At 36.4% G+C, this 27,100-nt stretch overlaps 1 protein-coding gene across 3 annotated transcripts; it reads left to right on the plus strand.

The window, feature by feature from the left end:
• The first annotated feature begins 1,124 nt into the window (after positions 1-1,124).
• On the plus strand, positions 1,125-26,379 carry BNIP2 (BCL2 interacting protein 2). Of its 3 annotated transcripts, XM_060005869.1 has the most exons (14): positions 1,125-1,509; positions 6,406-6,453; positions 8,041-8,147; positions 9,274-9,341; positions 9,825-10,001; positions 11,832-12,008; positions 15,576-15,678; positions 16,350-16,481; positions 18,087-18,173; positions 18,291-18,389; positions 19,120-19,155; positions 21,777-21,824; positions 24,817-24,868; positions 26,181-26,379. In XM_060005869.1, the coding sequence occupies exons 1-13, from the start codon at positions 1,315-1,317 to the stop codon at positions 24,824-24,826; spliced, it is 1,287 nt and encodes a 428-aa protein (XP_059861852.1). In that variant the 5' UTR covers positions 1,125-1,314; the 3' UTR covers positions 24,827-24,868; positions 26,181-26,379. The 3 variants fall into 3 exon arrangements, with proteins under 3 accessions (XP_059861852.1, XP_059861853.1, XP_059861855.1); XM_060005870.1 differs by lacking the exon at positions 19,120-19,155 and having other exon boundaries at positions 1,126-1,509; XM_060005872.1 differs by lacking the exon at positions 6,406-6,453 and having other exon boundaries at positions 1,133-1,509.
• The last annotated feature ends 721 nt before the right edge of the window (positions 26,380-27,100 follow it).

Consider the following 27,100-nt stretch of genomic DNA (forward strand, 5'->3'; position numbering starts at 1 on the left):
GTGTTGCTACTCAGAATATGGCCCATTGATCTGAGCCCTTCAGAGAACTGTTTGTTACTGGTCCACGGCGAGATAGGTAGTACAGAAATTGAGAATAAGTGTTTAGGAAACTTTACGGCGATTTTGCAGGTAATTTTATGGCTGTTGACTCTAATGATAAAATGTTTCTAATTTTTTATCTTACCAAAGCATGGTCCACAATTAATTGGAAATTTGTAAAAATAATAAGTTGATCGTTCTCTACATATACTTTTGTAAGCAGATACGGTAGCAGGTCCCCGAAGAAAAAGAACTAGATCCAGCTTTTTTGACATAAGAGAAGCCATTTTAGGCCTAAGCCATTTTGTGATCCAAGCCTGGCCACAATGCTTGCCATTGAACAGGTGTCAGTAATAAGGATCTTAAAGGAACAAAAGAACAAATGACTGTTATCTGGCAAGAGAAGAAACAATAGCAAAGATAATACATCAGTTGTGAAGACTCCCAGCTCCGTTTCAATGGTGAAGGTTAGCCGGAAGCACTCGACCACCAGATCAACTGGAACCTAAGAGATGATGATGTTGACCTTTTCTCAGCCTCAAGTGACTTCAATCAACTAAAGCTTGGACTCCGTCAACCTTTACCCCAATTCTATGCCGCAGTCTCCTCTGCTCAAGCCCCTTCATGACTGTGCATGAACCCTTAGCTTAAAACTTCCCTAAGTTCTCTGCTTGGCAGACACTGCTTTGGGAGAGATTCCCCAGCTTCCTCCTTATTTGGTGCCAGTAATAAATACTTCCTTCTCCTGATCTTTACCTTGGTTGTCTTTTGGCTCAGCTCCCTCTAAGAGGTGAACCCAATTTTCTGGTAACAATTTGAAAAGCACTGTTATAAAGCTGTTCGCCCGGGATAAGTTTACCCGACTCTAAGGATTTCTTCTGAGGTTAACTTCCCCAGTGAGACATCTGATATTTTTCCTCCTCTTTTTGCATCTATTTTATTATATAGCGCTATCATAATGATCAGTAAAGCAAACATAAAGAATATAAAAATGGCTCCTTGAGACTCGAGGGCGGCGGTCCTGCGCCGGGCGAGGAAGCGCCTGCAGCCTCTCAAGGGCCGCAGGGGTTGTGTAACAGGTCGCCTGCCGGACAGAAACGCTTGACAGCCCCGCGGGCCAAGTCGCGGGCGCCTGCGCGCAGGCATTAGCTCCTCCCTCCCTTCCTTCCACCCAACGGCTGAGGGTGTGGTCGGGAGAAAGAGCCCTGAGGCTTCCCGAAGACGCCACGGCTCCGCCTCGGCTTCCGCCAGCTGCGGCGTCTGGAGAAGGTCGGGATGTTGTCACTTCCTCCGGAGCAGCTCTCTGCATCCGGGTCGGCTGTTGCCGCTGTGGCTGAGGGACTGGGCCCGGGTCTCACCGTCGGAAGGGAGCGGGCTCCGCTCGGCGCTACCTTCTGCGACCTGGCCGTCAGCCCTGCGTCGCCGGCCTGGAGGGGCGAAGAAGACGAGGAGGCCAAGGGTTCCTCCGGGGTCAGTGCGACTCGGGAAGGCTGGGCACGGCGGGTCTGAGCTGGGAACAGTCCTGGAGTGGACGGGGGGACGTCCGAGGGGCGCGTATTCCGGACCGCCCGACAAGGGAAGCCCAGAGCGGTATCCGCTGTAGGAGGCGCCGCGGAAACTGCCCGGAGGCACTTCCCGGATCCCCGCCCCGCTTAGGCCCCCGCCCTTGGCCAGGCTTCTGATTGCTTTTTGCCACCCTTGCGTCCCCCCTTCTCCCACCCCTTTTCCGTTTGTAGGGGTGGTGCTCTCTTCTCTGCCCCTCTGCACATCCCCCACTCTGGGGGCACGTTGGTCCCTTGTTTGTCACCAGCGTTGGTCCTGGTGCAGAACAAAGAAACTTGGATGTCTAATGTGCTCCACACCCTCCGGGAATATAGACACGGAATCTGTAATCAGGGCTTTAAGGGACCTTGATATGTGGAAAGCCCAGTTCCTGCGTGGATTCAGACACTGCCTTTTACTTCCGTACCTGGCAAAAGTGGTTTGAGTTTCTTGATGCCCCTGGAGATCTACTAGAGCAACTCCTATTAAATCAGAAATGTATTTGGGTCTGATACGTTGCTTTGAAACCCTCTTGGTCTTCCCTGTTCTGGGCAGCTCTTTGAGAGCACGGCTTTTGTCATCTAGGTAGTCGTAGCGCCTTGCATGTAGTTAGTTTAATGAAGTGTGATTGTGTTTTGGTGGTGGTTTTTTTTTTCGGAGTTTTAAAAAAAGGCTATTTCTCCTAATGCTTAATTACTTAATTTTTAAAATTAAACGTATTTTTTCTTTAAAATTATACAAGAATTTCTGCCATTTGTAAATGGGTGTTGTTTCCTCAAAATTATAACTGAAGTTACCGTGTCTAGTTACCCTACAGACTATTTTCTTATGATTTTGCATATCTTCTCCTTAGTTCTTATCATTTTACATTTTCTCCACACAATCTTTTTGATTTTCATGATCTCCTCTATTGCAGCCTAATATTGTTGGGTTTAGACAGGAAGTATGACAGGTCCACTTCTGCAAACATGGGGCTTGAACTAGATCATCATAAGTCTGTGCTATTGTAGTCTTTAGGCATTACAGGACCTTTGAAGCTAAGTGTAGCCATATCTGGCATTGCAGGCTTATTCTGTAGAAAGTTGCCAGTGAACTGGAGGCGGTGTACTGTATTAGAAACAGTCTAGGTCTAATCTGGAAACCAGAATGTAGTGTTATTTGCCTCATATATAAGATAAAATGGGTGTAATAACATCAGTGTTTTATACGACACAAAGTTTTTGGGTGGGACGCATGGGATGATGGATGTACAAGTGGTTAGTAAAGGGGAAAAGCACTCTTTAGGAAAGTAGTTCTCTTCCTTCTGGTGTAATGCTCGTAAAAGGAGCAGTAGTGGAGAAAGGCATCTAAAAAAGGAAGTATATGTGTAGCCAGATCCGATAATTTAACCCTGGCTGATAGTGGATCAAAAAATGCCATGTGAAGTTTGCATCCTATAAAGCAGAGTGCTAGTATAATGTGATGATAATAATATTCCAAAGTTATAATTTTATGTTACATCCAATATTTGTAACTCCACAGAAAAGTGTTACAGATCAGTTTTTAGACTTTAATCTTCTTAAAGGTCTCAGAGCATTTCCAGTACGTTCTGCATACTGATAATATAATGTACCTTGTATAGTTGGCATAATTACCCTGTGCTTTATCGTCACAATTTTGAGAAACAGCACTATTGTAATTTCTCTTGAATTTTGTGTTAACATTTCTGATAGGGTTTCACATTTAATTGAGATATATAATTGACATGACAGTTTTTTAGTTTCAGGTGTACAACATCATGATTCGATATTTGAATATATTGCAAAATGATCACCACAATACGTCTACTTAACATCCACACTTAGTTACAAATTTTTTTTCTTGTGATGAGGACTAATATTTACTCTCTTAGCAGCTTGTATATATCTAATACAGTTTTATTAATTATAGTCACTATGCTATACATTGTATTTCCAGGACTGACTTATTTTATAGCTGGAAGTTTGTACGTTTTGACCCCCTTCATCCATTTTACCCACCTCCCACCCCACGACCTCTGGCAACCACCAGTATGTTCTCTGTATCTATGAGCTTGGTTTCGGGGGGGTTGGGTTTTTTTCTGTTTTTTTGTTTTTTGGGGTTTTTTTTAAAGATTCTACACATAAGTGAGATCATATGGTGTTGTCTTTCTCTGTCTGACTTACGTTACTTAGCATAATGCCCTCAGGGTCCATCCGTGTTGTTGCAAATGGCAGAGTTTTTTTTAAATAGCTGAATAATATTCCTTTGTGTGCGTGTGTGTATGTGTGTGTGTGTGTGTGTATTCATCGATGGACACTTAGGTTGCTTGCATATTGTTGGTTATTGTAAATAATGCTGCTGTGAATGTGAGGGTACAGATATCTTTTCCAGTTAACGTTTTCATTTTCTTCCGATAAATACCCAAAAGTGGAATTGCTGGATCATATGGGAGTTCTGTTTTTAATTTTTTGAGGAACCTCCTTACTGTTTTCCGTAGTGGCTGCACCAGTTTACATTCCCATCAAGGATCCCCTTTTCTCCTCATCCTCGCTAACATTTGTTATTTCTGGTCTTTTTGATAATAGCCGTCCTAAAGTGTGAGGCGATATGATATCTTTGTGTCATTTCATTCTTAAAAACCTGCATGACTCTGCTCTCAAGGAAACAATGACAAGCATATAGGATTTTTACAGGTGTTTTGGTGACCTTCCTAAACACATAGGCTGGGCCTAAAGTATTTTCTTGTAGTGCTACCAGCATTGCCAGCTTCACAGGAAAAAGTGAACATAAATATTTAGAATGAAGCCCTTTCCTTTAAATGGGGATGTGAAAGCCTTGCCTAAGCATTTCCTTTTGCCAGATTGATTTCAGCATACATGTTGGTTATTAGCACCTACATCTAGGTTAAACTACATAATAGTAAAGTTGTCATGTAAAATTGTAAGTGATAATTCAGGCAGTTCTAAATATGATCTTAATATTCAATTTCTGCTTATATTGTTGTTTGTTGTTTGTTATATTGTTAGGCTGCATGGGGAAATATGATCTTAATCAATTTTTGCTTATATTGTTGTTTGTTGTTTGTTATATTGTTAGGCTGCATGGGGAAATCCCTGTTTTCATCTTGGTTGAATTTACCACCACACCTCACTGAGGTCAGCTACTGTTTTTGAATTTGTCTCTGTGACCTCCACTGCTAACTGGCATAAGTAATGATGTACCACCACTACCACACATTTGTTGAGAAATCAGGGTATTCCTGTTGCATTTGGTTATTTTAACAGTTGGCATCTTAAAGTATTACTTCCCCATTCTGATTTACCAAATCAATGAACAAAAAACGGAAAACAGCCACGATTAACTTGTGAATCAGCAGCATCCTGATTTCCTTCAGAGTAGTTGTGCTTATATTGCTCCTGTCTTGTTTCCTGTTCTTACAGCTGCTGATAATGTGCTTCTAAGAGCAGTCCTCTCTCTGTCATTTAAACTTTACCTAGTGTACTTCTCCCCTAAAATTGGTGATGAAATGGTTAAGAGTGAATCTGTATTTCTCTCTCCTCCTAGGTTTCGTTTAACTAGCTTAATTAATTATCCCCAAACTAAATATCCATGTCCATATGCTGGGGTGTATTAACATCACATGACTCAATGATATTAAAGTAAAAGTTGAATGAATCAGCTAAATGAGCTGAGAGACTCTGGCTGCCTGTGTCTAGAGAAGTATTTTCACGTGGTTGACTTGCTCAAGTGGTAAAGCAGCTAAAAGACATGGTTTATCTTTTAGAATTTCACAAGGTATGTATTTTCTCTTACAAACAAGGAATAATTTTACCAACAGAAATAGACACTGCTTGTATGTAGGTTGCCCCAAATATTTTCACTGCTCTTTTTGAGGGGTAAAACTAAACAGGGAGACTATTTATGTAGTTTAATTAGAAAAAAAAACTTAACAGGTTGAGCAAAACAAATGGTTACTATTCAATGTTAAACCTTACAATTAAATGTTTATTTTTAAATTTAACTAATGTTTAAAGACCCATTATGTGCCGGACACTGTGCTAGATGTTGGGAGTATAGTGGTAGCAACTTCCAGTCACCGCTTATATTTTTGAAATATTAAATGTTTTTCTGAGTATGTGGGGTATTTGAAAAAACCACTCAGAACATCCTATTATTTTTCCAACACCCAGTAAAAATGTGAAACTAAGTAATGAAAGCTCTGATTATTAAATTTAGGAAAAAACATTAATTCACTTCATAGTGAGTATCAAAGATTTGAAAAAACACTGAGAAGTGTAATGAATTTAAAAGTTGAGGGACTTCCCTGGTGGCACAGTGGTTAAGAATCCGCCTGCCAGTGCAGGGGACATGGGTTCGATCCCTGCTCTGGGAAGATCCCACATGCCGCGGAGTAACCAAGCCCGTGTGCCGCAAGTACTGAGCCTGCGCTCTAGAGCCCGTGAGCCACAACTCCTGAAGCCCATGCTCTGCAACAAGAAAAGCCACTGCAATGAGAAGCCCGCACACCTCAACGAAGAGTAGCCCCTGCTCACTGCAACTGGAGAAAGCCCGTGCGCAGGAATGAAGACCCAATGCAGCCAAAAAAGAAAAAAAGTTATAGAAGTTGGAATAGACTGTCAGTTTTCAACCTTAAGTAATAGAATGCTGCACTCTCACTTGAACATGAATTCTAGAGTAATAAGTATTAAGTATTTGGGTTTTATTGATCATAATTTGGGGGTCTTTTCTAATAATTCTGTGTTCTAAATAGAAAATTATTTGTTAAAGTAGGTATCCCTTTTTTGTTTGTTTTCCTCTCTACAGAGAGTAAGAGTTGCTGTCAGAGAACAGTCTATGAAGTGGTCCTTGAAGGTGTGTCAGATTACTTTATAGGTTATGTATCAGAAACAGAGAAACTGCTAAATAAGTCAAGATTATTATATTTTAAGTGTGTTTTCCATTCATTTCTCAAAATTGCCTGGCTCAGTTTTTCCCGGAGAATTAAAAATGCCTTACTCCTATGTGTAAATTAACTGACTTTTCCCAGCAAACATGTTGGTGAAGAAAAGACAGCATTGGCTTTTTTCTATTTGCAAGTGGTTCCTCAACAATTTAGACCTTTTGAGAATGTTTGAAATCTCTTGAGCATAAGTAAGAATTCAAACTGGGAAAAGAGCCTCCCAGTCTTGGCAGAGATATGAATGTAGTTTATTATGTGAAATCTAACACTTTAGAAAATTTCCAATGTAATTTTGTTGTTGTTGTTCTGGAACATAATGGTTTTTTGGTACAACTTTGTGTATCTTTTGAATGTTGTAATGACACAGCAGATAAGGCAACCATAAAATATGACCACAAGTTATACATACATGGTTTTAAAAGTTAAATAATTTAGAAGGATTTACCATGAATAGCATCTTCTCCCCCTCCCACCTTATTTCTTCTTCCACTGGTGTCAACCACTTTTAACTTTGTTTTAAAACTGCTAGTGATAACTAGTAATACTTTCTATCTCTTAAGACATCTATGTTTTACTTCTTTTTTAAAAGATAACTTTAGACATCTATTGACTTACTCTAATGTAAGTGAACTAAATATTCCGTTTATACCTCTTGCCCCCTAAAGTTGTCACGATTTTTGTTGCACTGTTAACCAGTTGATCTTAATGACTTCTTAAATAATATACTTAAACCTGTATTTCTTATTCCATCAACGATACCAAACTCTAGATCCTTCATTTTGTAAACTGCGGATAGTAACACCCACATCCTTTCTTGGAAAAACTGAAACTAAGTTAAAACATGGAGTTGCGTGAATAGAAATATTCACCAAATTCAGTGTCTGAAAACTCATGCTAAACTACATGAGAAAAGCTTGTTATAGATATGAAGCAAATCAGAACGTAGCATAATTCATTTACTGGACAGGTACTGAATAGCCTTCTTTAAGTGGCTCAGGAATTATGTCATTGGAACTATAGAGAAGTAATATAAGAGCACACCACTTGGACTCTGCTGAATCAAGTGAGTGTAAATGCTATTTACCTAGTGTTCAATTTCTAGAATTAACCTCTCTCCAAAGGACAGAAAATTTAATTATGGGTGTAGAATAGAGCATATATTTATTTACTTTTATTATTTGTGCCCCCCATCCCGCAAATTGCTTTTACATAATTTACAGTACCTAATAAATTTTAAATCGTGTCCTGGGGCACACATGCATATATGCAAATGGAAGCAGGTACTTCACTGCACAATACCCTTATTACAAACAGTAATTACTGGAATATATACACTCTGTTTTCTGTTCTAATTCTTGGGGGAAAAAAGTTGTAGTTGCAACCAACTAAATTTATTTCATGATCAGGGTGGAAGTATGAACTAAGGTATAAGATTATTGCATCTTTTCAGCAGATAAAGTGAAAAATAAGCCTATAAATTTTTTTTTCGTTTTTTTCAGGACCTTGGCTCTCTGGGTTATCAGGAGCTTGTAGTTGACATTGAGTCCAGGCTGAGGATGGAAGGTGTTGAACTTAAGGAAGAATGGCAAGATGAAGATTTTCCAATGTAAGCAATGCTTTTAAATGAAAACAAGTAAACAAAACTTCACAGTTTCTTTATTGAGATGTCACTTACTACAGGGGTCCCCAACCCCCAGGCCACGGACCACTACTGGTCTGTGGCCTGTTAGGAACCCGGCCACACAGCAGGAGGTGAGCGGAGGGCGAGTGAGTGAAGCTTCATCTGCCGCTTCAGTGCCGCTCCATCACTCGCATTCCCGCCTGAACCATCCCCCCACTGCCCCTCTGTCTGTGGAAGAATTGTCTTCCACGAAACCGGTCCCTGGTGCCGAAAAGGTTGGGGATTGCTGACTTACTAAATGAATATCAGGCTTCTTAAAGAAACCCAGTGTTGCAAAGTATTCATTTAATACTGGTAATAAGAGTCTGAGGGGTTTCTAGGGGAAGATGGTCTTTAGAAGTCTATAAGAATTGTTAAGTTGTATGCTTTTATTTTGAGAAAAAGCTTGTTAAGTAACCAAGGAAGAGCTTTCTAGGTTATCTGGCGAGCTACCTTGACACATTTGCATTTGTGTTTACAATTGTATTGGCACCAGTTGGGTTAAGAGAAAAAGAGCAAAGGCAGACTTTATATTTAAGTGATGCGTCCATGCCATCTTGGTCAGAAGACCATCCCAGTGCAAAGAAGGTTCCTTAGCAGTTGGAATATGGACAGCTGGTGAGAGTACTGAGTCATTGCATAGCATAGCATGATAATAGTAATAAAGAAATGCAGAGCTCAAAATATGTAATCATCATTACCATATTCCCATTGTGAGTGACAATTCAGCTTCATTGTACATTGTATCATGCATCACATTAAATTCATGCATTTGAAATATATTTGTTTTGTAGATTAATGATTTTTTAATTTGTTTTGTAGTTGTATTTAAGAGCAGTTACATAAGGAATATATATATCTACTTTTATGTGTTGCTTATGTAAATATGTAAGTCAATTCAGACAGTCTGAAAATTTTCTTTGACAGTGGTTTGTAAATTACTAAACCTTAAGAAACATTGGTTTATTCAGTTTTCCACATAATTGTTTCTATAAGCTATTTTAATAGATCTTTGAACTTCAAAAAATTTTTTTTTAATTTCTGGGTTAAAAATTGTGTCTGTGTGTTCTAGACCTTTACCGGAAGATGATAGTATTGAAGCAGATATATTAGCTGTAACTGGACCAGAGAGTCAGCCTGGTAAGAACTTGACACTTAGTGATAGACTTTAACTGTGCTATTTTTTGAACACATTTCTTTGTCAAGATAAAAAATATACTCAGTTTTTATTCCATCATAGGGTGCCAAAGGGTAATTTGAATGTTTAGGAAAGCGTTTTTGGATTGCTTTGGAATACTTTTCAGAAACATACCTTTGGGTTTTAGAAATTTCAACCATAAAGGGGTGAGAGGAGATCGTTTTTAATAGTAAAAGGTGACTATAAGGTCTGCTGCTGTTATTTAAAAAGGCATATCCTTGCTGAGATGTGTCATCTTGCTGTGATACAGAAGCAATAGTGATCAAACTCCAAAGTTTGTAAATAAGTGCTTTGGAATTGTGTTTAATTAATGTTATTTTCTCAAGAATAAAGTGATTAAAGTTTTTCTCTTATTCAGTTTATACATCTAAGCATTTTTTCTAAATATATCTTTCACTTTTTTTTTTTTTTTTAACCCATTCCAGGCTCACTAGAAGTTAATGGCAATAAAGTGAGAAAGAAACTAATGGCTCCTGACATTAGCCTAACCCTGGATCCTAGTGATGGCTCTGTGTGGTCAGATGATTTGGATGAAAGTGGGGAGATTGACTTAGATGACTTAGATACACCATCAGAGGACAGTAATGAATTTGAGTGGGAAGGTAAGTGTTTCATTATTTTTACCTGACTTTTATTAATGAATGTTCGTGTTTATATACATACATAGTAGCATTTTCCTATTAGGATAATTGGAAAAACTTAAAACTTGATCATGAACCAGCTAAGGGATTTTGTTGAAAAAATCAGTGGCTAAGGGATTTTGTTGAAATGTTATACTTTCTAAAGTTCATATATTTGTTGCAAAGATATGAAATTCGGCTAAACACTGAATACGATGGCTTTCAAAACCGTTTATAGTAGATTACACATGTGGCTCTATTTTTTTCTTAATTGCCCAATGCTGTAAACGTACGTTTTTCCATGTTGCTCCCAATATTGCTTGATAATTATGGCATGTTCTTTTATTCAGTAGATAACTAAGAAGAAAAGCTTTGAAGAAACTTATGCTTTAGGGAATGTGCTAAAAGTAGTTAAGAATTTGCAGAGAGGGAGTTCTGAAGGGAGTGGTTTTTTTTTGAAGGTGTTTTTTTTTTAAATAGGTTTGCCGGATAGTGCTGCACTTTGTAAACAACTACCTTGAATTAATGTATTCTCTTAGCCTCCACCCTTATATTCTTTATCATTAGTTATTTGGAATTGAAAGGAATTGGCATGTGTTTTGCTTTGCATGCTTTCTTTAATTAGATAATTGCTGTCTACAGTATCTTTATAGTTGTTAATAATTTATATATGTTTAGTTCATCTTTAAAGTGATTTTTATTTCAAAGCAGTGTTTATCACTAGGTATGTTATCTGCAGTAAAGAGTAAGATCCTTAATGTGCTATTATCTTCTGTTCCTTTTTTCTTCCCTGTTTCACTGGTTCAATATGCAATCCGGTAATAAGCAATATTTTATAAAGATACTGAAATAGTTTTCTGCCTATGTGTTTTGTCTCTTCTTTCTTTAATGCTGCTGTAGTCATTTCCTGGAAGGATATTTTCCGTTAACAGCTTTGTCTTGGGAACAAACAACTAACATACAGTAGGTTTCCCCTTCCCCCATCTTTTGGTAAGGACTATGATACTAAAATTTCGAAAATCATTGCTTCATTAAAAATCAGCTAAAGTGCAATCTTAAAATGTAAATTATACCTAATCATTGGTGCTTGTGCTTTGACTAATGTCAATTTAAAATAGACTTTTGCATGTACACTTCAGAATATTATCAGTAATTTTCTGCTTTATAAGACTGATCAAATGAGAAATAATCATTGACTCGTTAACCACTTTCTATCTGGTATTATAATGTTTGGGGAATAATTTATGTGCTCAACAACAAAAAACATTGGCTCCCAGAGAGTTGCTTTAAGTAACCTATAGTGGTAACTGTCTGTCAAGGACAGTGTTGTAACTAGAATCTGGAAAGGCATTGTAGGGCCAGTGTACTAAGATTTTGATGGCTGTGTGAATTAACGTTTCTGAATTTGTGGATGTACGTTGTACTGCGATTAGGTCCTTTCTGAATTAAGCAATTCAAAACAAGTTAACCATGATTTCCAAAAAACAAAATGGCCTTATATCAAGAATAAGCCTTTTCCTCTATTACAGAAGAAATATTTAAAATTCCACACACAGGGAACTCTGCTCAGTATTATGTAACAACCTAAATGGGAAAAGAGTCACTTTGCTGTACACCTGAAACTATCGCAACATTGTTAATCAACTATACTCCAATATAAAATAAAAAGTTAAAAAATAAATAAAATTCCACAGAAGGTATAATAAAAAAATTCTCTGAACAATCTAATTCGATAGTAAAGTGGTTAACATGTAATTTGATTTTTATTTTATAAATAACAATCTGTGATTCAAAAACCTTTTATTTTGACAGATGATCTTCCGAAACCCAAGACTACTGAAGTTATTAGGAAAGGCTCAATTACTGAATATACAGCAGCAGAGGAAAAAGAAGATGGACGACGCTGGCGTATGTTCAGAATTGGAGAACAGGACCACAGGGTTGATATGAAAGCAATTGAACCCTATAAAAAAGTTATTAGCCATGGAGGTAATGGTTACCAAAGATTTTTCAGATTTTTTAATACAATATCAGAAATCTGAATATTTAAGAGAATCTCTCCTTTGAGGTATTACATAATTTTGAAAGCATAATAAACATCATGTCCTTTTAGAAATGTAACAGGTTTGAAGTAAAAGGCTAAAGCCAACATTTAAAAATTGTTAACACGTGCATACAGTAAGTTCAAAAGGTGTAAGAGTGTACGGTGAAAACTGTCTCCTTCCACCCTTATCCCTAGACACCCCTAAACTGGGACTTTCTCCCTTTTTTATCCATTTATAATTTATATACAGTGAGCTACTGTAATCCTTTTTTTGTAGCATTTGTATATTCCCTTTTTTTCCACCTTCATTGAGATAAAACTGACAAAGTGTGTAAGTTTAAGGTGTAAAATATGTTGATTTGATACGTTATATATATATTTTCTTTTAATTTTAATATTTAGTTATTTGGCTACCTCGGGTCTTACTTGCGGCATGTGGGATCTTTTGTTGCAGTACGTGGGCTCTTTCGTTGCAATGTGGGCTTCTCTTTAGTTGTGGCCCTCGGGCTCAGTTGTGGCATGTGGGCTTTAGAGCACGCAGGCTTAGTTGCCCCTCGGCATGTGGGATCTTAATTCCCCAACCAGGGATTGAAAATGCGTCCCCTGCATTGGAAGGTGGATTCTTTTTTTTCTTTTGCTTTCTTTTTTTTAAAAAAAGTTTTATTATTTATTTTGTTTATTTTTGGCTGCATTGGGTCTTAGTTGTGGCACACGGGATCATTCGTTGCAGTGTGTGGGCTTCTCTCTAGCAGTGGCGTGCAGGTTTTCTCTTCTCTAGTTTTGGTGAGCAGGCTCCAGGGCGCCTGGGCTCTGTAGTTGTGGCACACAGGTTCCAGAGCACATGGGCTCTGTAGTTTGCGGCATGCAGGCTCTCTAGTTGAGGCACGCGGATTGCCCCGCAGCATGTGGGATCCTAGTTCACTGACCAGGGATCAAACCCGAGTCCCCTGAATTGTAAGGCGGATTCTTTACCACTGGACCACCAGGGAAGTCCCTGGAAGGCGGATTCTTAACCAGTGGACCATCAGGAAAGTCCTTGACACATTATATACTGCAAGTGATTGCTACGATAGCATTTGCTAACACCTGTATCACATCACATAATTACCATTTCTTTTTTGTGGTGGGAACATTTAAGGTCTAGTCTACTCTTTTAGCAACTTTCAAGTACATAATACAGTATTGTTAACTATAGTCACTATGTGGTACATTAATCCCCAGAAATTATTCATCTTCTAACTCGAAGTTTTTACTTTGATCAACATCTCCCCTTTACCCCCAGCCCCTGGTAACCACCATTTTAGTCTCGGTTTCTGTGAGTTTAGCTGTTTTAGATTTCAGATACAAGTGACATACAGTATTTGTCATTCTTCTGTCTGACTTATTTCACAAGAAATGCTCTAATCTTATGTGTACAGTTCACTGAATTTTGATGAATGCCCATAGAACTATATACACTTAAAATCTACACCCCCAGACAGACAGAACATTTTCATTGCCCCAGAAAATTCTCTGGTTCTCCCTCTCAATGAATACCCTCTCTCCAATAACCACTATTCTAATGCCTACCCCGTGATTAGTTATGCTTGTTAAAGAATTTCATGTAACTGGAATCATAGTTTACACTCTGTCTACTTTCACTCAGCCTAATGATTTTGACATTTATCCATGTTGTTGCATGTATCCATAGTTCATTCCTTGTTACTGCCGGTTTGCTTATCCATCACTATTTTGATGGCCTTGTGAGTTATTTTCTAGTTTGAGCTATTATGATTAAAACTGCTGTGAACACTTTATTTTTTGTCTTTGCCATTCATTTGCTTTTGGCTTGGGGGGGGAGCTGTGTTGGGCTGCACACAGGTTTCTTTCGTTGCTGCGCTCAGGCTTTCTCTAGTTGCAGCGAGTGGGGGCTACTCTTTGTTACAGTGCACAGGCTTTTCGCTGTGGTGGCTTCTCTTGTTGTGGAGTACGGGCTCTAGGCACGGGGGCTTCAGTAGTTGCGGCTCGCAGGCTCTAGAGCGCAGGCTCAGTAGTTGTGGCACACGGGCTTAGTTGCTCTGCAGCATGTGGGATCTTCCAGGACCAGGGATCAAACCCGTGTCCCCTGCATTGGCAGACGGATTCTTAACCACTGCACCACCAGGGAAGTCCCCTGTGAACGTTCTTATACTCTTTTGCGCTTATAAATACAACCTGGCCCTTTAAAATATGAATCTTAATTTGCCTTAAAACCCTGAACAAATCATTTAGCTTTACCACAAAGTAGACAGTTAGTTCATTCCACATTTTTTTTTGGAACACCCACTTTGCATATTTATGGAATATATAAAAATAAGGCTTTGTTCCTTAAGAAATTTACAAGTCAAATAGGAAAAGCTATGAAGTGCAGTTATAACATCTATCAGTCTGACTGTCTTGTATGTAGAAGTTTACATAGTCACTGTGTAAATAGCACCAGAGTGTTAGTGGTAGTCAAAATACAACTCTATAGAGCATGTCATACTACCTGAAATCCTAATTCAGGACAGGGGGCCACATAGGTCAAGCAGATTGGGTTTTTCACATAGTCGTTTCTGCTTAATTTACTCTCTGCCAAATGCATTCTGTTTATTTCTGTAGTCTTCATTCATCTGAAAGCAAATCTCTTGAATATTTGCAGTTACATTATTCTGCCTAATTTAGTCTTACTCAGTGAAGAAAACAGGATAATATGGATCACGAAGTCCACAGACATGTATTAATTCATCTAGTTCATTGGAAGCAAGTTGTGAGACCTGCCTCATTGTTTAAACCTAACATTTTTGAGAAATAGCACTTTATTTTTTTAGGAGAACATAATTAGGGCCATTTTATCCTATTGAGTTACCACAAGGTGTTTTGTGACTAAGGGATTAAGAAAGGTAGTGAATATTCTAATGTACTTGAAATGTTCCTTTTTAGTGCATGTTTGTAAACAATAGGAATGAAAATTAAAGCGGAAGTATTTGTTGCTGGTTACAACTTAATATCTATATGAGAATTAAAACATTTATGTTTTAGAGATTGTAATTAAAACGTATATTTTAGTGCTGTTTTTCTTCACTTAGACTTAGGTCAGACATAATCTTTTCTTTTTAATACCCTAAAAGCTACAAAATGCTAGACATCATTGAATGTAAAACTATTTTTTAAAGAGCAACTACTTTAAGCAGAAGTTGCATAAGCATGTTTTATTGCAGATGTTGTATCTGGTTGGATTATTATCTACTTGCTAAAATAAGGCAGCTTTCTGAGTATGCTAATTTAAGTGGGTTTCTGGTTTTTATGCCCACTCTTTCCTCTTTAAATTTTATTGTTCTCTTTTTGAGAAGAGAGGATTTAAAGAGCTCTGTAAGACTATACAGGGTCAGAACAAAAAAAACCATACTTTTTGATTCAGAAATGTGTGGAACATGCACCACTATAATTTATCAACCATAAATGATATCCCCTGAAACATCTTCAGAGTATAATCATGCTGGTTTCTTTTTCAGGATATTATGGGGATGGATTAAATGCTATTGTTGTGTTTGCTGTCTGTTTTATGCCTGAAAGTGGTCAACCTAACTATAGATACCTGATGGACAATCTCTTTAAGTAAGTAGATCATCACAAAAATGTTTGGACAGAATTGAGTACATTAGATCTCCAGTTTAAGGAAGAGAACTTTATTTAGCTGGGTAGAAATTATTGCATTGGCCAAAAAGTTCATTCGGGTTTTTCCGTAAGATGTTACAGAAAAACCTGAGGGAACTTTTTGGCCAACCCAATATAAATAATCCTAGTTCTGATTCCTTACGTCTATCCCTTGGCATTATAAAAACTATCCATTTTCCAACTCAACAGAAGAATTGTCATTTTAAAACTGGAAGAGATATTACAGATTATGTGTTCCAACTTCATTTTACACTTGAGGACACATTAAGTGCTTTATTGGGGAAAATTTCAAACATATACAAAGGCAGAGAGAAGTATATTAAATCTTTGTTTAACAATCACCCAGTTCCACAATTATCAGTTTATACTTTATTCCCACAAATACCTCCCCATGGCATAATTTTGAAGCAAATCCCAGACATCATATCATTTATAAACATTTTAAGATGTATTTCTAAAAGAAAAGAACTTTTTTTCTTTAAATAACCATAATACCAACTAATGCTGTTTTAAATTTTTGCTCTCACTGAAGGGGAGGGAAGGGAATTGTGTTATTTGGATAAGCTGGTTTGGTTCTGCATAGCAATGTTTCTAAGACTTTATTTGTACAGGTACGTTATTGGCACTTTGGAGCTGTTAGTAGCAGAAAACTACATGATCGTTTATTTAAATGGTGCAACAACTCGAAGAAAAATGCCCAGTCTGGGATGGCTCAGGAAATGCTATCAACAAATTGATAGAAGGTATTGTAAATGCAAGTGGAAAGCTAGTCTGAATAATGTTTATTATGTCCTTATTAGATTAAACTTTATTTCTGTTGCCACTTAAAGTCACCATGTATTTCTTCAGAAATTACATTTATTAATTTCATAACAAGTTTCTATTTTCAAACTTATAAAATAGCTCTTTATTTCTCCTTTGTACCACATCAAACATTTTCCTATAATTTACATTTTGGGAAAGGATGGAGAATTTAGTACATTTCCTATTTTATTACATTCTGGATTTTGCCTCATTTATAGTGCTTAGTATATTTTGTTAGTTAAGATGCTTATTTAGCTGTAATCTTTCTTTGGAATGAGTTCTAGAAATGTATTCTCCTGGGAGTTAGTCATCCATGCTAATGAAAGGAATTTTGATCCTCTATTTGGTTTGATTTGACCACAGCTAATTCAAACTAGGTTTAATCAACTCAGATCCAGTAACAGGTTTCTCTTCATACCTGAACATGACATTGGCTGGTTCTTGTGATTTTTTTTTTTTTTTTAATACTTAGTCATCACTGTAAGTGTGAAATATGATGATAAAAACAGCAGTTTTTTTTTTTTTTTTTTTTTTTTTTTTTTTTTTTTTTTTTGCAGTACGCGGGCCTCTCACTGCTGTGGCCTCTCCCGTTGCGGAGCACAGGCTCCGGACACGCAGGCTCAGCGGCCATGGCTCACAGGCCTAGCCACTCCACAGCATGTGGGATCTTCCCGGACCGGGGCACGAACCCGTGTCCCCTGCATCGGCAGGCAGACTCTCAACCACTGCACCACCAGGGAAGCCCAAACAGCAGTTTTTATTTCATCATTTTAAGTTGTCTAAGATAATGCTTTTTTTAAATTTATTTATTTATTTATTTTTGCGGTACGCGGGCCTCTCACTGTTGTGGCCTCTCCCGTTGCGGAGCACAGGCTCTGGATGCGCAGGCTCAGCGGCCATGGCTCATGGGCCCAGCCGCTCCGCGGCATGTGGGATTTTCCCGGACCAGGGCACGAACCCATGTCCCCTGCATCAGCAGGCGGACTCTCAACCACTGCACCACCCGGGAAGCCCTAGGATAATGCTTTTAACTTTCAATAAAAATTTTAGACTCCATAAGAATACATTAGATCTGATTCATGTTGCCTGTTCCTGTGGTGATCTCTCCTCTCACCTTTCTGCCTGCCCAGTGCCTTTCATGGTGTTGAAGAAATTAAAAACAGTTTCCCCTCCATCCTGAAAAATGAAAAGAGCTTACTTTTATATTCAGTATTGGCTTCTACCCCTGGTTGACAGTCTTGAAGACAAGTGAATGTATATTAGGAGACATTTAATAACAGGCTACACTGTGAACATAAATTTAGGTAAATGAAGTAGAGTTCATTTTGTGGCAGTGGGAAGGACCATTGGAATTCAGGAGTGCATTTTCTTTTGTTTGTTATCTTTTGTTGTCTTTAGGAATATCATATCCAAATGACAGCTCTTGAATGAGGATTTTTTCAATTTTTTGTATAAATTTGCACATACTTACTGATGTCTTAGCTTTTCTTCTAGCATTAGAATTTGTAGAACTTTAAAATTTTTCTTTTTCTTTTAAACTCCAGGTTACGGAAAAACCTAAAGTCTCTCATTATTGTACATCCCTCTTGGTTTATCAGAACACTTCTGGCTGTTACAAGACCATTTATTAGGTAATTTTCTGAGAACCATTGACTCTTAAAGAAACCCCCACAGACTCCTTGTATGAATTTCTTGTCAGTTCTGTTGGTCAGAAATATTAAGGTAATTATCTTTATTTCTTTCCATAGCTCAAAATTCAGCCAAAAAATTAGATACGTCTTTAATTTGGCAGAACTAGCGGAACTTGTCCCCATGGAATATGTTGGAATACCAGAATGCATAAAACAGTATGTTTTGTTTCATTTTTTTAATTGTATTGGATCTTTATATTTTGATGTGCAAGAGGTAAATATTTCAGTACCCATTCTTTCTCCCTTCATATATTATAATTATTTTATAACTGCTCTTGTTTTTATAACAAAGAAAAGGGGAAAGAAGACACTTTCCAACACTTTCCCCATAAGTCACCATTTTCTTCAGGCTATCAGTTGAGTAGGAGGAATTGTTTCTGGTTTGGTTCATTTATATTTTTAAAGATAGTTACAGTCTTAAGAGATGGTCTCTTGATTGGTTAGTACTAAGGAACATTCTCCAGACTTGAACATGCTGGTCTCCAAATTTGAGTAAGCTTGTCATGGCATCAAATAATATTATTAGGGAAGTAAAATATTTATATCTGTCTAATCTTAATACTTTCCAGTGGCTGGAGTTTGTTCTGTTTACCAAATTCACTTATCTAACTTCTAAAAGGAATTGGTAGAAGACTGTTAACATAAATACTTGAGTATCACAGTGCTATAATATAGAAAAATGTTTCTTTGTTCTATTAATGTGATGTTTTAGTCTGTTGAATGTGTCAAAACCACATTTCTTAAGTCAGTTCTGACTTCCTGTATAGTATGTTAAATATTTTTGGGTTTGCCTGCAAACTTTTGAGTTTATTTTTAGTGCCTTTTTTTGAGTTTTTGTTCATCTTCATAACATGTATGTTTACTAAAATAACTCTTCCCTACCAAGGTATGAAGAAGAAAAGTTTAAAAAGAAACAGAAAAGGTATATGCACACCTTGACTGGGTTGCATCTAGACTAGTCCATTTGCATTGCACAGACTAACTCTTCCTTATTGGTTGGTTAGCTCGTAGACAAAGATAATAGCATTTGTAAATATAAATATACCCCAGGATTCAAATGTAGAGTGAATCCAAAGTTCCTGATGCTGAGTATGGCTTGGATTCACTCTGTTTTAACACCATAATAATCTCAGTTACAAAATAAAGACCACACCTCCTCCTCCCTGCTTTTGGTATAAATACTGACAGTAAATTCCTAAGAATACTGTTTGGAAAACCAATTATTTATAATACCTTACCAGTTTCACCATACTTTAAATCTCTAAGTTGCGCTTTTGAAATATTTGTGCACTTTTTTAATGTATCAGTTTTCCCCCCTGGGGTTGATGATTATATTTGCAATGCACATGTTCTTTGGCTAACCAACATTGATTTTCTTGTATGCTTAAATGGCCTGCTAACTAGTCAAATTCTACATGTGATAAAATACCTAAAAGTTCAATGTACCATTTAATAGTTAAAACACTCTGCTTTCCATCTTTAATTTAATTTTGAATACTTCTGCTTTGAGCATAACAAACTGTCATCTGTTAATATCTTGGCATAGAAGATGAAAGGCAAGTGTATAAAATAGTTACCATTTTATATAGTAATTTAGAAAATTATAGGATTTAGATCTAACTTGTTAATGGATTTTTAAAATATTAACAACTAAATTAGCAAAACAGATTGATACAGTCTCATAAGAGTTAAGGTGAGAGATTTGTATGTAGTTATCATTTGGACCATTGTAAGGAACTGGAGCTGGAATATTCTTAACGTTGAACACATTTTGGCTCTGTTGATGAGCAAGAATTCAGTTGACCATGTGATAGAGTCATAGCTTTACATTTCTATGTGACACTTTACAGCTAAACATTTTAAGATAGAGATAAGGACAGTGATTTTAAATCTTGCTAATTTCTCGTTCCTCTCAAGACATTGGTGTGAATTTGCCAGACAAGAGGCTGAAGTTTAAAATGTAGTCTATAATTGTAGAGTATTTTGAAGCCAGCTGCTTCATGGATTTCAAAATGAATTGCCTTTGTTGATGAAATCTGCTATGTTGTGCCTTTTTACAAAATTCTTAGTTAAGTAACTTAGGCATCAGAAAAAAAGTAGAATTGTACTTCTTATTTAAATGTATTGTTTGAAACCTACCAATATTATTTTATCTTGATTTTTTTTTTTTTTTTACTTTCGTTTCATTTAATCTTAAATAGAATCATTACATATATCTTTTAGGCACTTCTGAGTTTTTGTACAGAGTTTCTTTAGCCTTGAAAAATAATAAATCCTTGTCAGCTTGAAAAGGGTAACACTCAAGTTTTAAAAATAGAAGGGCATGTTTTTAAAACCAAGTTAACAGAAACTGCATGGGGGAGCTTATTACCCAAGGTGAAATTTCTATGAGTACTGGTGATAAGGGTTCAAAACTGAGTGTGCTGAAATATAGCAGTTTTAAATGTTTTAGATGTTTGTTTCAAATAACTCAGTGCAAGTGTAGCCAGGTAGATGTTGATTGTTAAAATATTTGAACAGAGTTTAAAAATAAAGTGATTATGAAATTAGTTCATACCGATATTTCACATGTTGAAAAGATTGATGTGTTTTGCATGCCTTATCAAGAATATGTACCTTTCAGATTTTTGTTACCAATATAAAAAATATTTTAAAATGTTGTTAATCTGGCTTTACCACAGGCCAAGGCTTTTAGGTCTGACTCACTAATGTTCAGGTGATTGTAGTAATGGAAACAAGTGTGAAAAGTATCTTCATATATCATACCAAGTTGTTTTAAACTCTCCTCCATCAGTGACTCAAACTACTACAAATATAAATATACAAGTATAATAGTAAGAGATCGTTGTACATTATCTGTGAAGGGTTGTCTATAATTTTTGTGTGGTAATTACATAATTCTTCTAATCCCCACTTGCCTAAATTTTGATGTGATCTCTATGCATCCTACTCCTGATCCAATCATATTTTTAATCTACATCTAGATACTTCTGATTATTAAATTCTGTGGCTTCTTACTATCAAGATAAATAAAAAGTATTCACATTCTAAGTGTACCAATAAATTTTGGAGAATAATTATGGCATCCATAAATATGTACTTTTACCACTGAACTTAAAAGTTGATCAGTTGATGGCATTAGTGGCATTTAAATATTTCAGTTAACAACATCATTTTTGAGGGAATTATTTTTCCTGCCACTCAGATCACTTAGCTCCCTGCCTCAGCCATGCTACAGTTCAACATTTTAATATGCCTGTTGTAATTTGAACTTTTAATAAAGTTTATATGCATTTGTATATAAAGTATCTTACAATCTTAAAAAAAAAAACAATAATCACATTCTTGCCAGTGTCCTCTTGCCTTTAAAAATTATCTTTCCTGGTTGGGAAAATGTTTGGTAACCTTTTTACTATGTCTGCTTCTTTGCAAAGCTTTGTATATAACAGAATAATAATCTATGGTAAAATCAGCCATTATTTTTAGAAAGAGAATTGTTCATTTGCTGATATCTTATTATCTATATTGTTTTTCATTAAATAGAGTTGATCAAGAGCTTAATGGAAAACAAGATGAACCGAAAAGTGAACAGTAAGTTTGGCATCTAGTCCAAACACTGAAGAATGTGCTGATGAAGCAGTGCTTTTTTGCATTTATAATGCATTTATTGGTCCTGATTTTTATGTAACCTGTTAACAAAACTGACTTGACTTTTTCTTAATGGACTTTTGTATAAGGGACTGTTCACTGCTGTACTGGTTTGCAGATCTCTTGAATTTAGCTCTTTACTAGCTAATTATATTGTAATCATTTTATATTTTATATTGCTAAATAGCAGAGAACCACACTTTATATAAAGCAGTTTTTGCATTTGTTTATTAAATGATGCATTTTCTTCAGTAAAATATTTATATGCCTAAATGGAAAAGGAAAGAGATAATATATATTTTTATGTTTTTGAGCAGTATTTTTTAATGTATACCTTTCTTATGGAAGAATATGCAGGTAAATAAGACCATGATTTTGTAAAATGCATGTTAAAATATTTGTTTTTGTAAATGGTTAAATACACTTCCTGGGTCACTTAGAAAATACGCTCATAAGGTGAGGGACAGTTAAACTGGTTCTCATGAATACCCAAAGGTCATATACATAATCTAAGTAGATTAGTACCGTTCTGAGTTTTTTTCTCACTTAACATTTATTTCTTAATTCAGACACAAATACAAGTGTATTGCACACTTTTTTTTTTAAACATAAAGACAAGTCAAAAAGCCATTTTTAGAATTAGAGAATTTAAGAGGTTAAGAATTGGGGCTTGTGTATATGTATATATCAGACATTTTATCTTCTGGCCAAAAGTCAGAACTGCATAAAAATTGTAGGTTTGTTCACTAATGTGAAATAAGCTGTGTGTCCAGGGTATCACTCTCCTGAATTGGTGTGAGTGCAGTGTAATATTCAGAGAATGTGATGAGTTATTCACTGTCACTACTTTTCTTTAGAAAATAGGGGCTGCTTTTTTAACTACTTTCAATGTGGGCACTTTACCAAAATACTTTCATATCAGGTGTTTGACCCAGTCAGATAAGGTGTGTTTTCCCATTTTCTGTTGAATTATGTTAACAGTACTGTAAATTAAGTTATTTTGTAAGTCTTAGAGCATCATCATATTATGGTGTTTTGCGTTTGGTGTAAGCATATGAACTCCTTGTTTAATTTGGTAAGTACCTTGACTCTGCATTGAAATTGTATTTATGCCCCAGATAGAACTTAATTACCCACAAAATCATTCGAAAACAACAGGTTGGTCTAATACTGTGTCATATACTTGTGTGACTTATACATTTGGTAAACTTAGTACCTGCCTGATTTAAGGGTCACACCACACTCCAGCCCTTCTTATAAGGTAATTTACAAAAGAGTAGTAAAATTGAAGTGCAGGAGCTAAACCTCTAGGATTTATTTTATCCTAGACTGGCTTTTATCATTGCTGTTTTTAGTGTAAAGTTTTCTATTACAAAAGAGAATTTCCTTTACTTTTTGTCCTCCTCAGTCATAAACTTGACACAGTAACCCAAGTCCAATTATGGCAGATGCTGGAGGATTCCCAGGATGAGACTTTCTTTAGCAGCCTCCTGACTTCACTTGGATCCAGCTGCTGTAGGCAGATCCTGAACTAATGTCACTATAGTCAATAAAGCTAAAACCATTATTGCTTGCTCAGATCTTAGAAATACTTTGTGTTCAAAAAGCAAATTAACAGTAACAGTTTAGGCATTCCTTCTGAATTTACGAATAAAAGATCATATTGAATTTAATTGTGATTAGAGTCTATATTTGTAGAGTGCTTTAAGTGACCTTTCATCAGTAAAAGTAGTCTTTCATCTATAAATTTGTGTCTCAGTCAAACCTGGCTGAGCTTTTTAAATAGGTGGCTTTCCTCCACATTAAGTACCCAGTTCTTCAGTTGCAACACGTCACTGTTTATTGACTTTTGCATTTGCAAGCATCGTCCCTGATTATAGATACAACTCGTTGCAAAAGTGGTGCATTTTCCTACATATTTTTTTAAAGTAGAGATAGCCTATATTCTATCAGAACATTAAAATTTAGAGGGAACAGTGATACCATTTGGGATATAACCAAAGGGATGTGCTGTGAATCACTAGATTTAAAAGAATACCTGTTCTAACCTATACCTTGATGAAATCTGGTATAGGGACATGCCCCGTAATGTTTCATAGCTGTGAGACTTAAGATCATAACAAGTAGGTCAGAGGAAAAGCATTTATTAAACTGGTTATTTGTAATTACTAGCTATGTGACATTTTCCCCATATCATTCAGTTTTAATTTTCCATTAGTGATTGAGGTGAAAGTACATAAAATTGTGTTATTTTATCTTTCTGCTGGGATCATGGTTCTAACTTGTTTAATTTGATGCTTATGCCACTATTTTTTGTTGTGTTTAGGTTCTGAGTGCCTCTTCTTAGTCAAAAGTTTCTCTTATAAAGTAATCTGATTGTGTTCTCCTTGGTCATATTCCTTATTAGCACCAAGGGAAGATACTATATTGATCCCACAGTTTAAGCTTAATAGTCTTTAACTGGGGGTGGGGGGAGTATAAAGAAATATGATTCCAAGTAGGGCCTGGCAGGACCTGGAAAGGAAGATAACAAAACAAGGAAGTAAGAGAAAGAAAACTATAAAGGGATAATGAGTTAGCTAAGATTCCACTGAATGTGTCCTTGTTAAGGGGAGTGCTGTATATGGCAGCAGTTGGTACCATTTCTTGTATCAATCAGGAAGACCTGCAGGCTACATACAGAATATGTGAATAAGACTGTGGAGTGAAGGGGGCAAAGGCTGGTAATACTTACAATGAAAATTCATATTTTCCTCTGCTTTGTCTCTTCATACAAAAGCAAGTTTAAACAGGGGGGGTCAGCAATTACAATGCTCAGATTGAAGTGTAGGGTTACGTTACTTTTGACATAGCTGGTAAACATTTAATGTATTGTTCCAAAATGGACATCACTCTTTAGTAACTATACTGAATACTGAAATTTGCTGATTGACAGGTATATATAGGTTGCTAGACTTTCTTCAACTGCAATTCCAGAATTTAAAAAGGTAAGGAATCTGCTTTTTTGAGAGTCTTCTTTTAAATGACTGTGTTACTCTGGCTGTTTTTACGTGATTGCTCAGGGAATTTGAAAGTGTTTGAATTAAAGGAGAAGGGGCTTTTTAGATTTCTTCAATTGATAGTTAAAAATTAGCATTAGGATATGTCCAGTTTCCTAATGAGATTGGTAAAGTTGTATATAAGGTGACAGCAGCTTCATCCTTTTCCCCATGTGATACGTGGAAAATTGCTGACATTGCTCCTACAGGAGGAGGAGGAAATAGACTGAAAATAGGTAGTTATGGCTACCACATTCTGTTTTGTTTTCATGCCTATTTTTTCTCATCCTGTATAGCTATTTGAGAAGTGGATCACAAATGTCAGAAGGGTGGGATAGCTAGAGGAATTAATGTACTTAAAAGTTAGACCAACTATTCTGTTAGAGTTTATCTTGTAGGAACAGGGATTGCGTAATTTGAGTTGCTGGGAGAAAGAGTTAAGGACTTAGACTTGCATGAGAAGGTCAGCTGGTAAGAGAAGTGGGAGATTCTCAGTGTTCTAATAGTAAGGAAGAATTACCTGGAGAGTCTTTCATCCCCCTCTTCCCATCCCAAGATTCTGAATGAGTTAGAATCATATCAGTGGTGAGTCCCAGTAATGTGATCCTTTAAAATTCTTAATGGTAATTGAAAATAATGTGTTGACCAGCAAGGAGTGACACTAAAATTTGAACAGAACTGTTACTTTGTTGCAGCTATATATGATAGATCTACTTAATTTCTTATGTTTTGAGAACTACTTTTATGAAAAGTTTACATGAAGCACTTAATATAACACATCAAACACCAGAAGAAAATCAAAGTTTAATGCTTTCATTTACTAAAGAATTATTATAATATCTGTCTAATTCTATTTTATAAGACATTCTACAAGAGGTTAAAACATTTGCATTTTGAAACTTTTATGCGTTTTCACATTCAGTGTAGCTAAGGAGGAACTTGGAAAATAATGTTAATTAGCTACTCTACTGCACTTTTTGTATTTGAATTTTCTGAAGTTATGTCCCTTAAACAGCTTATATACATAAACTAGCTAGTAAATATTTGTGGTGTTCAGGGTACTGACTTGCACAGCCCTTGGGGCACATGGAACACAATTCAGAGTTCGTTAGACACTAATGCACTTTGATATATATTTCAAAGATTAATACATTTTTCTTACCATAAATTCACATGCTGTCATTTAGACACAGTTAATGTACTGTGATCATTTTATCACTGTTCAGATAATGTTGCATAGCCTAGTGCTCTCCTTTTACAGTGAGAGAAATTCAGTTCTGAAGACTGTGTGTGCAAGATGTTGATGTGGTCCCTGTAAGAAATACTAAGGTTGGTCTTGATTTACTAAGAAGATGTAGTATTTTCTTTTTCTCTGACTTGTTAGGAATACAATAACTTGTGTCCTGATTTGTTGCACATCGTATTTTTGCAACGTTAATGAATTGAAATAAATTAATTGGAAAGTTTTGGTTTTGACTCATTTGTCACATTTTTCTGTCTCCCATTTCACTACTGAATTTTTACAAAGTTTATCTTGTAAGCTTTTCAAATAGTTTTAAACCTTTTGTTTCTGTAGTTTGGGTGCTGCTTCCTATTCAAGGGGGTGAAGAGTTCATCCTGCTTCAATTTTAAACATTATCTTAACTATAAGCACACTTTGTATTTCATAGTTTAGAATTATTTTAGTTATGGGGAATCCACCAATGAAATCAGTTCAATAAGTGGCTGAAAACATGGCATAAAAAATAACCTGTTTACTCTATGGACCTGCGCAGAGGTTCAAGTTGGTTGCAGTTGTTTTGCATTTACTCCTTAATCACTGTTCAACTGCTTAACGGCAAACAGCTGCGCACATTACTGCTGCCTTTAATCCAGTTAGAATACCGTTTGGGATTACGTAAACGCAAATACAAACTGAAGTATTTGTCTTGCATTAAGCATAAATTTTAAATACAGATTCTCCCGAATTGAAATTCTGTGATTCACAAACTAAACGCTTGCAGAGTTAAATGAATTGCCGCACTGTTTCGTTAAATACTTGGCTATAAACTTTTCAGAATTTGGCTTCAATTCTGTATTACTGGGTCTTCAACAGTATTACGCTGAACACACTAGCGGCATAAAATGTGACTGCCTTACGTTTTGTAATTGTGCGTCTAACAGTGGAGAAGAGTCTGTAAA

This window comes from Delphinus delphis, chromosome 2 (assembly GCF_949987515.2).
Source record: "Delphinus delphis chromosome 2, mDelDel1.2, whole genome shotgun sequence".
In the NCBI taxonomy this organism is placed as follows: Eukaryota; Metazoa; Chordata; class Mammalia; order Artiodactyla; family Delphinidae; genus Delphinus; species Delphinus delphis.

Excerpts from the sequence above, each read along its gene's own strand:
- BNIP2 (XM_060005869.1), top strand. The coding sequence starts at position 1,315 with ATGTTGTCACTTCCTCCGGAGCAGCTCTCTGCATCCGGGTCGGCTGTT. Across the intron at positions 8,148-9,273 it reads CAAGATGAAGATTTTCCAAT|ACCTTTACCGGAAGATGATA; the intron begins GTAAGCAATGCT and ends TGTGTGTTCTAG. Across the intron at positions 10,002-11,831 it reads TAATGAATTTGAGTGGGAAG|ATGATCTTCCGAAACCCAAG; the intron begins GTAAGTGTTTCA and ends TTATTTTGACAG.